Source organism: Staurois parvus, unplaced genomic scaffold, assembly GCF_062004578.1.
Source record: "Staurois parvus isolate SC_StPar_1 unplaced genomic scaffold, SC_StPar_1.0 ptg002515l, whole genome shotgun sequence".
Taxonomy (NCBI): domain Eukaryota; kingdom Metazoa; phylum Chordata; class Amphibia; order Anura; family Ranidae; genus Staurois; species Staurois parvus.
Window position 1 is genome coordinate 13,010 of NW_028320311.1, and position 14,064 is coordinate 27,073.

Genomic DNA, 14,064 nt, shown 5'->3' on the forward strand with positions numbered 1-14,064 from the left:
CCAGGGACCTCAGATTGTATGATCCATGAGGACTGGGACTGAGGTGTATGTACATGCTGGTAGGGTAAGCAGCCCTCGTATGTGTACACACGTGAGCCAGGGACCTCAGATTGTATGATCCATGAGGACTGGGACTGAGGTGTATGTACATGCTGGTAGGGTAAGCAGCCCTCGTATGTGTACACACGTGAGCCAGGGACCTCAGATTGTAAGCTCCATGAGGACTGGGACTGAGGTGTATGTACATGCTGGTAGGGTAAGCAGCCCTCGTATGTGTACACACGTGAGCCAGGGACCTCAGATTGTATGATCCATGAGGACTGGGACTGAGGTGTATGTACATGCTGGTAGGGTAAGCAGCCCTCGTATGTGTACACACGTGAGCCAGGGACCTCAGATTGTATGATCCATGAGGACTGGGACTGAGGTGTATGTACATGCTGGTAGGGTAAGCAGCCCTCGTATGTGTACACACGTGAGCCAGGGACCTCAGATTGTATGATCCATGAGGACTGGGACTGAGGTGTATGTACATGCTGGTAGGGTAAGCAGCCCTCGTTTGTGTACACACGTGAGCCAGGGACCTCAGATTGTAAGCTCCATGAGGACTGGGACTGAGGTGTATGTACATGCTGGTAGGGTAAGCAGCCCTCGTATGTGTACACACGTGAGCCAGGGACCTCAGATTGTAAGCTCCATGAGGACTGGGACTGAGGTGTATGTACATGCTGGTAGGGTAAGCAGCCCTCGTATGTGTACACACGTGAGCCAGGGACCTCAGATTGTATGATCCATGAGGACTGGGACTGAGGTGTATGTACATGCTGGTAGGGTAAGCAGCCCTCGTTTGTGTACACACGTGAGCCAGGGACCTCAGATTGTAAGCTCCATGAGGACTGGGACTGAGGTGTATGTACATGCTGGTAGGGTAAGCAGCCCTCGTATGTGTACACACGTGAGCCAGGGACCTCAGATTGTATGATCCATGAGGACTGGGACTGAGGTGTATGTACATGCTGGTAGGGTAAGCAGCCCTCGTATGTGTACACACGTGAGCCAGGGACCTCAGATTGTATGATCCATGAGGACTGGGACTGAGGTGTATGTACATGCTGGTAGGGTAAGCAGCCCTCGTATGTGTACACACGTGAGCCAGGGACCTCAGATTGTATGATCCATGAGGACTGGGACTGAGGTGTATGTACAGCGCTGTGTACAATTAATGAGCAATATCAATATCTGTAATAAATATTTAAAAAACTAAAAGAAAATAAAACAAAAATTGGTAATAATGAATTTATTCACAAAAATTGACCACGCCCCCAAAAAAGGAATAGTCCCGTACCTACCACCCTAACCCCGCCCAGGACCCCAGGTCATCTAACCTCGGGTGGCCCTTACACAGTCCCAGCAATACATAGAGCGGAGTGATGGTGGTCACACTTACCGGGTTGGGCGCTCCCACTGGGTGGTCCGGGTGATGTGGTTTAAGTACTGGATGCGCCCCGAGGCGGTCCGTCTTTCCTCCCAGCTACGATCCAGACACGGGAGAGATAAAGCAGTGAGTGCTATTTCCAGGAAACCCAGGCCGGGCCTTATAGTGTGGCCGCCAAGACAAGGGAGAAAATAAGCAGGTGTGATATGAATTATGAGGCTAGCAACGGGTGGTGGGCTTTGCTGAAAGGTCGGAGGTCAGAGTGGGCGACAGGGCTTCTTCCATCCAGGTTTACTGGACACAGATCAAATCTGATTGGACGGGAAATGGTGGGCTCACCCCTCACAGCCAATCAAATCCCAGATGTTATCTAACAGCAGCAAGAAAATAAAACCTTATTGGTTGCCAGATGCACAGCCTCGGACCTCTATATAACCTGGGAAACTGGGGGGTTAAAGGGTTACTCCATCCAAAACTGAGATTTCTGCTCCTGTAGTGTGGTGACATCGCCAGTTCCTGTCCCAGTTCCTTGGGGTGTTCCCAATCAACCTGCTACCATCTTCCTATTGTAAGAAGTTACACACCCATCAGGGAGCCCCTCATAATGGGCACAGGGATGGTGGGAACCCCTCAATGGGCACAGGGATGGTGGGAACCCCTCATAATGGGTACAGCGGGTGTACAGACCCGGGAACTCGGCACAGAGATGGTGGGAACCCCTCATAATGGGCACAGGGATGGTGGGAACCCCTCATAATGGGCACAGGGATGGTGGAAACCCCTCATAATGGGCACAGGGATGGTGGAAACCCCTCATAATGGGCACAGGGATGGTGGAAACCCCTCATAATGGGCACAGGGATGGTGGAAACCCCTCATAATGGGCACGGGGATGGTGGGAACACCTCATAATGGGCACAGCGGGTGTACAGACCCAGGAACTCGGCACAGAGATGGTGGGAACCCTTCATAATGGGCACAGGGATGGTGGGAACCCCTCATAATGGGCCCAGCGGGTGTAAAGACCCGGGAACTCAACGCAGGGATGGCGGGAACCCCTCATAATGGGCACAGGGATGGTGGAAACCCCTCATAATGGGCACAGCGGGTGTACAGACCCGGGAACTCGGCACAGGGATGGTGGGAACCCCTCATAATGGGCACAGTGGGGGTACAGACCCGGGAACTCGGCACAGAGATGGTGGGAACCCCTCAATGGGCACAGTGGGGGTACAGACCTGGGACATAGAACAGGGATGGTGGGAACCTCTCATAATGGGCACAGTGGGGGTACAGACCCGGGAACTCGGCACAGGGATGGTGGGAACCCCTTATAATGGGCACAGTGGGGGTACAGACCCGGGAACTCAGCACAGAGATGGTGGGAACCCTTCATAATGGACACAGGGATGGTGGGAACCCCTCATAATGGGCACAGCGGGTGTACAGACCCAGGAACTCGGCACAGGGATGGTGGGAACCCCTTATAATGGGCACAGTGGGGGTACAGACCCGGGAACTCAGCACAGAGATGGTGGGAACCCTTCATAATGGGCACAGGGATGGTGGGAACCCCTCATAATGGGCACAGCGGGTGTACAGACCCAGGAACTCGGCACAGAGATGGTGGGAACCCTTCATAATGGGCACAGGGATGGTGGGAACCCCTCATAATGGGCACAGGGATGGTGGGAACCCCTCATAATGAGCACAGTGTGTACAGACCCGGGAGATCACACTAACAGCGTCCCAGAGAGACAGAAGAGACTACCATGGGGTTTACCTCTCCAGCATCTCCCAAACACTGAAATATCAGTCCTGGCTGTAATGTGGGACAATTTGAACCCGTGATTAGGTGAACGCACTCTGACTCCGCCTTTCAGCAAGACTAAGCTCAGAACAGCACAAATCATGTGACAGATTCCACAGACAATAGGCACACACAGCGAGTCTCACCACCCCGGGTCACATCTATTAGACAGGTTAATACAGCAAGAAAGGAGAAATTCTTCATTTATTTCATGTCAGGAGAAGAGTCCATCCCCCCCCCCCCCCCGCCGATCGATCTATCGCTCCGCCCACTTGTGCCACAGAACAGCCCACTTGTAGCCCCTGTGTAGCCGACACAGAACATCACGCAGATAAACCGCCGATCTGTCTGTGCCGGGACACTTCAAATGGGAGATTTCAAACCTCGTCACTTCCGTTTTGACAGATTCCTCCAAAGCAGCCCATAGATCGATTATTTTCATTCAACCAGCAGGATGAACCAAAAAAAAAAAAAAAAAAAAAAAAAAAGACAGACCCGATTCGCCCATCCACACAATGAAGGTGGACGGGGGAACCACTGCCACTGAGCTAACAGACGCTTTCCCCACCATCAGAACACAATGATCAGCGCTGGTGGCTATAGCTGGTGGTGCTGATCAAGCATCAATTACCCAACAGACTGGATGTACAGAAGTCGATCGGTAGAACAATGTCTGTACAACTAAGTTGCCCATACATGGACTTAAATTCAACCGGTCCCTGCTGAACTGGCCGAAATGTGAGCCATGTATGGCCGACGTAAAGTGGACCTGTAGTCCAGAATCTTACAATGGGAGAACAGGCAGGATTTTACAGGCAGGATTTTACAGGCAGGATTTTACAGGCAGGATTTTACAGGCAGGATTTTACAGGCAGGATTTTACAGGCAGGAGAGAGATGCTTTGTCTCTTCTGCATTGCATGTCCGCCCTGTACACTGATCCACGCACGCGCAGCTCACTATACAAATCCAGCAATGCCATATCTACCCGAGCTCCTGCGAGTGACGTCATCCCCCCTGCAGCCAATGAAGAGATCAGCAGCTGGGTGGGGAACTCGGGGACGTCCCATCGCTGGATCCGAGGGGAGTATTGCTCCACTTTAAGGGCTCATTCAGACGTTGACACCCATCCTCTGTGCTGAGCCGCTGTTTATTCTGCGTCTGCATTCACCTATCAGATGTGTTCATCCTGGAAGGTGAAAAGCCGTCCCACAATGAGGAATATCACCTGCCAATCGCACACTGGAGCTGCAGTGCTATTGATAACATATATATACACGCGATTCTGCATTTCGGCCACCTACCTGTGATGTCAATGGCTCCTTTACATGCCGATCAGCAGGTCCCGGCCAATGATTTACAGCCAGGACCCGACACTCGTTGGATCAAGTGACAGGAGACAGATCTGTGTTGGTACATAACATAGATCTCTCTGACAGCGGGGATGTGCCAGTATTTGTCTGCCTGCAGAGAGTACACAGCCATACAGCTAACCTGTGATTGCCCCGGATGTTAACCCCTTCCTGCCCGGGGTCATTAGTACAGTGTCACTGCATTTTATAAGTACTGATCACCGTATTAGTGTCACTGGTGATGCCAGCGTCAGATTGCCCGCCGTACTCACGGTCCTACTATAAGTCGCTGATCGCCGCCATTACTAGTAAATAAACAAATTCCTATATAGCGCCCCTAGTGACATAAATGCGTATTTCTCTTGTTTGAGAACAGCATTGAGAAGTACAGTGTTACTTGAATTGTATTCCACAATTTGCTGGTCTTCAGCTGACAGAAAGCGCAATCATTTAAAACTTTACGTAGTCTCAGAAATCTTTCATTAAGGTCTTCATGTTCTATAGTTTGAATACAATGACGTATATTATCACTGCATAAAAACATATTCCACACTTTTTTTTCCAATTCTTCCGGGAAAAATAAAAAAGGTTGATGTGTGGACATGGCTCATCTATCAGGAAACTCACAACCCTCGATCTACAGTCACTGTTGTGGGACGGCTCTTCACCTTCGACGATGAACACTGACTTTGGTTCCCATAGAGACAGAGAAGCCACATCAAGGTACCCCATTGTACCCACAATCACCTCATCTCAGGTAGTTACAAGCTCTGCCAGGTTTTCACTGCTGGTTGAAATATCACCAATTACACTGACAGGAAGGAAGCAGAAATCTTCTCAGACAAAAAAAAAAAACAGACTACCCCCAACCCCCCCACACCCCAATAAGCCCACAGAGAAAAGTCAGTCAGTGAGGTCACCCCAAGCACAGGCAGCTGAAAAGACACCAGCAAGGCACACTAAAAATCCTTCTTAAAATATTGCACACGCAGCACTGATGGTGCGACGAATTGGAGTAAATTCTTATTGGTCTGAAGGTGAACGGAGATTTTCTATTGGCTGCCTGTGCTCTGACCGGTGACCTTCCTGTCCGATGTTACGTGTTAGAAAAACATAGAAGGAAAACAAAGCAGGCTTCTCTCACCCATCAGGTAAGTCGTTGTCAAAGAGACGGCTACAGTCCACCACCTGCCCGCCGGTGCCGATCCGGTCCCGGGACTGGAGGCTAACTGCAAGAGAACAAAGAAACTGACCATTACACCACAGGAGCCAATCAATTCCGTCTCCAGACTGCCAAATATTGGACATTCCACATGGACTCCAATCTGTCTGTCCATAGCTTGTGACATCCAACCTGCGGCTCCGTACAGCCCCTCCTCCCCCAATGACTGAACATAACCTTGTAGTCTGTAAACTGGGAACACCACCAAGCTCCTAGTATTGAGTATTCCCAACCCTGCCCTCCAAGAAGACTATCCACACTAGAAGGGCGATGATATTTTATGTCACGTAACCCTCTGCTCTGCTTTCCCCTCTAACCAGACAACCCCAAAACAGTCTCTGCGACACCCCTTCCCATATCACGGTGGCCTATAAACTGGGACCACCACCAAGCTCCTAGTATTGAGTATTCCCAACCCTGCCCTCCAAGAAGACTATCCACACTAGAAGGGCGATGATATTTTATGTCACGTAACCCTCTGCTTTCCCCTCTAACCAGACAACCCCAAAACAGTCTCTGTGACACCCCTTCCCATATCACGGTGGCCTATAAACTGGGAACACCACCAAGCTCCTAGTATCAAGTGATCCCGACCCCGCCCACCATGATGACTATATTCACTGGAAGGAGGATGATATCTTAGGTCTTATAACCCTCTGCTCTTCTTCACCTCTTCCCCCCACAATCCCCTCTAAGTCTCTGTGACACCCCTTCCCATATCACGATGGCCCATAAACTGGGACCACCACCAAGCTCCTAGTATCAAGTGATCCCGACCCCGCCCACCATGATGACTATATTCACTGGAAGGAGGATGATATCTTATAACCCTCTGCTTTTCTTCACCTCTTCCCCCAACAATCCCCATTAAGTCTCTGTGACACCCCTTCCCATATCACGATGGCCCATAAACTAGGACCACCACCAAGCTCCTAGTATCAAGTGATCCCGACCCCGCCCACCATGATGACTATATTCACTGGAAGGGAGGATGATATCTTAGGTCTTATAACCCTCTGCTCTTCTTCACCTCTTCCCCCCACAATCCCCTCTAAGTCTCTGTGACACCCCTTCCCATATCACGATGGCCCATAAACTGGGACCACCACCAGGCTCCTAGTATCAAGTATTCCCAACACCGCCTACCAAGAGGACTATCCTTACCTGGAAGGAAGCAATGTATTATGTCCCGTGCTTTTCTTTTATCTCCGCCTCCGAAACCCTCCCCCGTCAATTCTGTGACTCCACCCTACCAGGTCATCGCAGCCAACCATGAAGACACAGAGATTGGCCCCTAGGGGATGGGAGGGACCCTAGGAGGGGTATGGAGGATGAATTCTGCATCTAGCCACCAACAGTCATCCAAAGTATAATATTTCTTGTTGACTGAAGCCTTTAGAATTTAAAAGGAACCCATAATGGTAGAATGGAGCCAACCCCTCCATGAAAAGGTCAGCTGCCTGGTTGCTATGTTGCTCCTCTGCCTTCAGGGCGTTCGAGTCATTGACCTGAACAAGCATGTGGGAAGTGAAGTCAGAGCTCCTGATAGACATCTTTGTTCTGGATCAGAGACAACATAGGTTCCACAATGGACAATGACTGCCTATAGGTATGGTCATGACTTGTGTGCACTTACCTACTATCTGGCCCCGAACGGTGTCATTGTCATTGGGGCCAAGCTTGCATAAATCCAGCCGCTGATCTATAGGAGAGAAGAGAGTCAGACAGATCCTGCCAGGAGCCAATCACTGGGTGTTAATAATGAAGATGGACTTCAGCCAAGACAAGGCTTTGTGGAAGAGGATATCCCACAGCCCCGCCCCCGAAGGACCATGGTTGTTGCACAGCTGAAGTCACATGATCACCACACAGCACTCAGTCTACTCACAGCCCCACCCCCAAAGGACAACAAATCCTGACATCACAATTTTGGTGCATGGCTGAAGTCACATGATCACTGTACAGTCCTCCGGGAGCAGGGCTGTGAGTAGACAAAGTCCTGACATCACATGATTGGTGCACAGCTGAAGCCACATGATCACTACACAGCAATCAGTCTACTCACAGCCCCACCTCTGAAGGACTACAAGTCCTGACATCACGATTGGTGCATAGCTGAACCCACATGATCACTACACAGCAATCAGTCTACTCACAGCCCCACCTCTGAAGGACTACAAGTCCTGACATCACGATTGGTGCATAGCTGAACCCACATGATCACTACACAGCAGTCTACTCCCAGCCTCAGCCCTGAAGGACTACAAGTCCTGACATCACGATTGGTGCATAGCTGAACCCACATGATCACGGCACAACACTCCGTCTACTCACAGCCCCACCCCCCAAAGGACTACAAGTCCTGACATCACATGATTGGTGCACAGCTGAAGCCACATGATCACTACACTACACAGCAATCAGTCTACTCACAGCCCCACCTCTGAAGGACTACAAGTCCTGACATCACAATTGGTGCATAGCTGAACCCACATGATCACGGCACAACACTCCGTCTACTCACAGCCCCACCCCTGAAGGACTACAAGTACTGAAATGACATTATCGGTGCACAGTTGAAGTCACATGATCACGGCACAACACTCCGTCTACTCACAGCCCTACCCCCCAAAGGACTACAAGTCCTGACATCACATGATCAGTGCACAGTTGAAGTCACATGATCGCGGCACAACACTCCATCTACTCCCAGCCTCAGCCCTGAAGGACTACAAGTCCTGACATCACATGATCGGTGCACAATTGAAGTCACATGATCACGGCACAACACTCCGTCTACTCACAGCCGGTATCTTTGAGGCGGTTGATGGCGTTGGAGAGGAGCCGCACGCAGCCCAGGAACCCGGCGCCCTGCTTCTTGTGGATCTTTTTATGGTTCCATACACTGATGGTAATGGAGTCAGACTTCCCGATGTACCTGAGGAGGGAATGGGAACAGAAGATGAGATGATGGCCACCACTGAACGGTTACTGCTTGCCTTCTCATTCAGGGACACCAGGAGAAGGAAACACACAAAGCCCAATACTGCAGATCTGCATCAGTTCAAGGACTTCGCCACACCTGCCACCCTGACTATACCTGCCTGTCCCTCTACTACCACCCCTACCAAGGACGACTCGTAACCACGCACCTGAACACCCCATCCATGGGCCTGCAGGGGAGATCATGTGATATCTCCATCCATACTATAGGCAGCATGGATGGATGAATCTGCCGTGGTGGCTACTGTATCAAGGCAGCCACAGCACCAGTATCTGCCTGAATGCCCACAGAGTGGCTGGATCTGATTGGATGAAGACACTGTACGGATGGCAATTGTCTACTTGGCTCCTTATATTTTTGCAAATTGAAACGCGTTGAGCCGGGTGGCTCCGACAGGGCCAGCAAACACTTAAATTGTCAACCATGTGGCGGGAATTAGCCAAAATTTGTCTGTGCGCTATCAGCCTGAGAGTGCAGTACTATGGCACCGCCGTGTTAGAGAGGGGCCCGCCCACCAGCCACATTACAGCGCCCACCGCGTTACAGGAGGGCCCCCAATTGTCTCATAACGTTACGGGGGGCCCGCCCGCCAGCCACATTACAGCGCCCACCGCGTTACAGGAGGGCCCCCAATTGTCTCATAACGTTACGGGGGGCCCGCCCGCCAGCCACATTCCGCTACAGGGAGGGGGGGCCGCCCGCCAGCCGCGGTACGCTACAGGGAGGGGGGCCCGCCCGCCAGCCGCGGTACGCTACAGGGAGGGGGGGCCGCCCGCCAGCCGCGGTACGCTACAGGGAGGGGGGGGCCGCCCGCCAGCCGCGGTACGCTACAGGGAGGGGGGGCCGCCCGCCAGCCGCGGTACGCTACAGGGAGGGGGGGCCGCCCGCCAGCCGCGGTACGCTACAGGGAGGGGGGGCCGCCCGCCAGCCGCGGTACGCTACAGGGAGGGGGGGCCGCCCGCCAGCCGCGGTACGCTACAGGGAGGGGGGGCCGCCCGCCAGCCGCGGTACGCTACAGGGAGGGGGGGCCGCCCGCCAGCCGCGGTACGCTACAGGGAGGGGGGGCCGCCCGCCAGCCGCGGTACGCTACAGGGAGGGGGGGCCGCCCGCCAGCCGCGGTACGCTACAGGGAGGGGGGGCCGCCCGCCAGCCGCGGTACGCTACAGGGAGGGGGGGCCGCCCGCCAGCCGCGGTACGCTACAGGGAGGGGGGGCCGCCCGCCAGCCGCGGTACGCTACAGGGAGGGGGGGCCGCCCGCCAGCCGCGGTACGTTACAGGGAGGGGGGGCCCGCCCGCCAGTCGCGGTACGTTACAGGGAGGGGGGCCGCCCGCCAGCCGCGGTACCTTACAGGGAGGGGCCCGCCCGCCAGCCGCGGTACCTTACAGGGAGGGGCCCGCCCGCCAGCCACGGTACCTTACAGGGAGGGGCCCGCCCGCCAGCGAAGGTACATTACAGGGAGGGGCCCGCCGGCCAGCCGCGGTACGTTACAGGGAGGGGCCCGCCGGCCAGCCGCGGTACGTTACAGGGAGGGGCCCGCCGGCCAGCCGCGGTACGTTACAGGGAGGGGCCCGCCGGCCAGCCGCGGTACGTTACAGGGAGGGGCCCGCCGGCCAGCCGCGGTACGTTACAGGGAGGGGCCCGCCCGCCAGCCGCGGTACGTTACAGGGAGGGGCCCGCCCGCCAGCCGCGGTACGTTACAGGGAGGGGCCCGCCCGCCAGCCGCGGTACGTTACAGGGAGGGGCCCGCCCGCCAGCCGCGGTACGTTACAGGGAGGGGCCCGCCCGCCAGCCGCGGTACGTTACAGGGAGGGGCCCGCCCGCCCGCCAGCCACGGTACATTACAGGGAGGGGCCCGCCCGCCAGCCACGGTACATTACAGGGAGGGGCCCGCCCGCCAGCCGCGGTACATTACAGGGAGGGGCCCGCCCGCCAGCCGCGGTACATTACAGGGAGGGGCCCGCCCGCCAGCCGCGGTACATTACAGGGAGGGGCCCGCCCGCCAGCCGCGGTACATTACAGGGAGGGGCCCGCCCGCCAGCCGCGGTACATTACAGGGAGGGGCCCGCCCGCCAGCCGCGGTACGTTACAGGGAGGGGCCCGCCCGCCAGCCGCGGTACGTTACAGGGAGGGGCCCGCCCGCCAGCCGCGGTACGTTACAGGGAGGGGCCCGCCCGCCAGCCGCGGTACGTTACAGGGAGGGGCCCGCCCGCCAGCCGCGGTACGTTACAGGGAGGGGCCCGCCCGCCAGCCGCGGTACATTACAGGGAGGGGCCCGCCCGCCAGCCGCGGTACATTACAGGGAGGGGCCCGCCCGCCAGCCGCGGTACGTTACAGGGAGGGGCCCGCCCGCCAGCCGCGGTACGTTACAGGGAGGGGCCCGCCCGCCAGCCGCGGTACATTACAGGGAGGGGCCCGCCAGCCATGGTACATTACACTACAGGGGGGCGTCTGACAGGTTATAACGTGCTGAACATTAATACACCGCGCTCAGAGTTGAGCTCCAGGCCAAAGGCTACTCCACGGTTCTAATACAAAAGGTGTTTATCCTGGAAGAGGATTAGCGCTCAGCCACTTTTGGGATCCAGACATGCCTGCCAGACACCAACACGTGTTCCATGACCTGCCCAGCCTGTGATTGGACAACAAAGGAGCAGAAGCTTACATACGGCTCCTTTTTCTTGTAAGCATGAGCACAGGATGATTGTCGGACAGATCTGGGCACACACACTAGTCGTGTTAAACATTTACGGCTTTTTAATGCATAAAATGGGTATAACAGGCTGGAGTGCAGGATTAACAAGCGGCAACCAATCACTAATCCTGAAGCAGGAGGGGGGATTTCTGTACCCTTGCTTTGACCTCAAATCATATAACCTGCCACCCCGTATGACGGGAATCCAGCAGCTGAACAAACAGCACTGGCAGGCACCCCCCTGACCCGTGGTGGCTTTGTTGGGGACTCCGGGCGTGTATGGGGTCACCGCAGGAGCAGAGCCCAGGCGGAGGGATCAGGGAACAGAGTTCAGTTCAGGATACAGGAGATCTGAGACGTGCCACCGTTGGTTCATGCCGTCTTGTGTTAATTCTCCGGCACACGAAGTTCGCCCAGTCGGGAACACAAAACACAAGCCTGCGAACAGGTCCAGCGCCAAGATAAACGCTCTTTTTTTAGCAAGTAAATCCCCTGTAATCTCCCGGTAAACATTCCTGTAGACTCTCCGGCTCGAGCAGGTCTGACCAGGGCAGCAAATAAAACTCAGCTAAATATGTCCGTGCTGAGCCAGCCACACAGTCTGTGCTGGACCCACTTCCAGGGACCCCCGCTGACCCGGAAACTACACACGGACCCCCCAGGATTCCCAGGGGAAAGGCAGCCGTATGGTTTTAATACAAATCCACATAATGGCCACACACTGGAAAGAATCACTATTCTGGGGGTCAGCGTGACAAACAGGAGACTATTAAATGATGTAGTTCAATGATTCACAATGGATTCTGGGTATTACTATGCATCCAATCACAGCCTCCTGTAGGGTGACAACACTAAAGAGCCTGCCATTAATTCACTGCAGTGTTGTCACCCCAAGAAGTTGTTTGGTCTACAGGGCTGTGTCGCTATGCACACTGAGGTGGAGGGGTCATCAGTGTTGTCACCAACAAGAACTCTCCCCCTCACGGACAATCGGCACAAGACATGCATTTAATGAGCTGCTAAACACAGGGCGCCCCCTAGGTTCCCTCCTCCCAGATCAGGTGGAGGAAAGACCCCTGCCAACCCCGTGATGTGACAGAGCAATGGCCACCCGCCTATGAAAGCACTAAGCATCGGACTTCTCCACCCTGAACAGGACTCAGACTTCTCCACCCTGAACAGGACTCAGACTTCTCCACCCTGAACAGGACTCAGACTTCTCCACCCTGAACAGGACTCAGACTTCTCCACCCTGAACAGGACTCAGACTTCTCCACCCTGAACAGGACTCAGACTTCTCCACCCTGAACAGGACTCAGACTTCTCCACCCTGAACAGGACTCAGACTTCTCCACCCTGAACAGGACTCAGACTTCTCCACCCTGAACAGGACTCAGACTTCTCCACCCTGAACAGGACTCAGACTTCTCCACCCTGAACAGGACTCAGACTTCTCCACCCTGAACAGGACTCAGACTTCTCCACCCTGAACAGGACTCAGACTTCTCCACCCTGAACAGGACTCAGACTTCTCCACCCTGAACAGGACTCAGACTTCTCCACCCTGAACAGGACTCAGACTTCTCCACCCTGAACAGGACTCAGACTTCTCCACCCTGAACAGGACTCAGACTTCTCCACCCTGAACAGGACTCAGACTTCTCCACCCTGAACAGGACTCAGACTTCTCCACCCTGAACAGGACTCAGACTTCTCCACCCTGAACAGGACTCAGAATTCTCCACCCTGAACAGGACTCAGAATTCTCCACCCTGAACAGGACTCAGAATTCTCCACCCTGAACAGGACTCAGAATTCTCCACCCTGAACAGGACTCAGACTTCTCCACCCTGAACAGGACTCAGACTTCTCCACCCTGAACAGGACTCAGACTTCTCCACCCTGAACAGGACTCAGACTTCTCCACCCTGAACAGGACTCAGACTTCTCCACCCTGAACAGGACTCAGACTTCTCCACCCTGAACAGGACTCATACATGCCATCCAACTGCTACCACCTATGGAAGTGCCCAGCATCAGACTTCACCTTGAGAAGTTCCACCATCTAAGCAAAAACTCTGCTTACTGATTTCACAAATAATGCGATACAAATACACGGACAACAGGACATTGAAACTATAGAAATGCATTCGTTTCCAGAGCTATGTATTAGAAAAGTAATGACAAAGCAAGCCAACATTCAAGGGGGTCACCCTTTACCAAGCCAACATTCAAGGGGGTCACCCTTTACCAAGCCAACATTCAAGGGGGTCACCCTTTACCAAGCCAACATTCAAGGGGGTCACCCTTTACCAAGCCAACATTCAAGGGGGTCACCCTTTACCAAGCCAACATTCAAGGGGGTCACCCTTTACCAAGCCAACATTCAAGGGGGTCACCCTTTACCAAGCCAACATGCTGGGGTCACCATTCACCAATGTTCTAGGGTCACTCATTACCAAGCCAACATTCTGGGGTCACCCTTCACCGATGTTCTAGGGTCACTCATTACCAAGCCAACATTCTGGGGTCACCCTTCACCGATGTTC

General features: G+C 54.3%; 1 protein-coding gene across 1 annotated transcript in view; it reads right to left on the bottom strand.

The window, feature by feature from the left end:
* LOC149430702 (E3 ubiquitin-protein ligase SMURF2-like) overlaps positions 1-14,064 on the bottom strand; it is a gene marked incomplete at its 5' end in the record, with an annotated part of 30,296 nt that overhangs the window by 12,370 nt on the left and 3,862 nt on the right. Inside the window, 4 exons of the mRNA XM_089666077.1 lie at positions 1,448-1,531; positions 5,741-5,825; positions 7,455-7,520; positions 8,623-8,756. Coding sequence (XP_089522203.1) covers positions 1,448-1,531; positions 5,741-5,825; positions 7,455-7,520; positions 8,623-8,756 — 369 coding nt within the window. The remainder of the gene's footprint in view (positions 1-1,447; positions 1,532-5,740; positions 5,826-7,454; positions 7,521-8,622; positions 8,757-14,064) is intronic.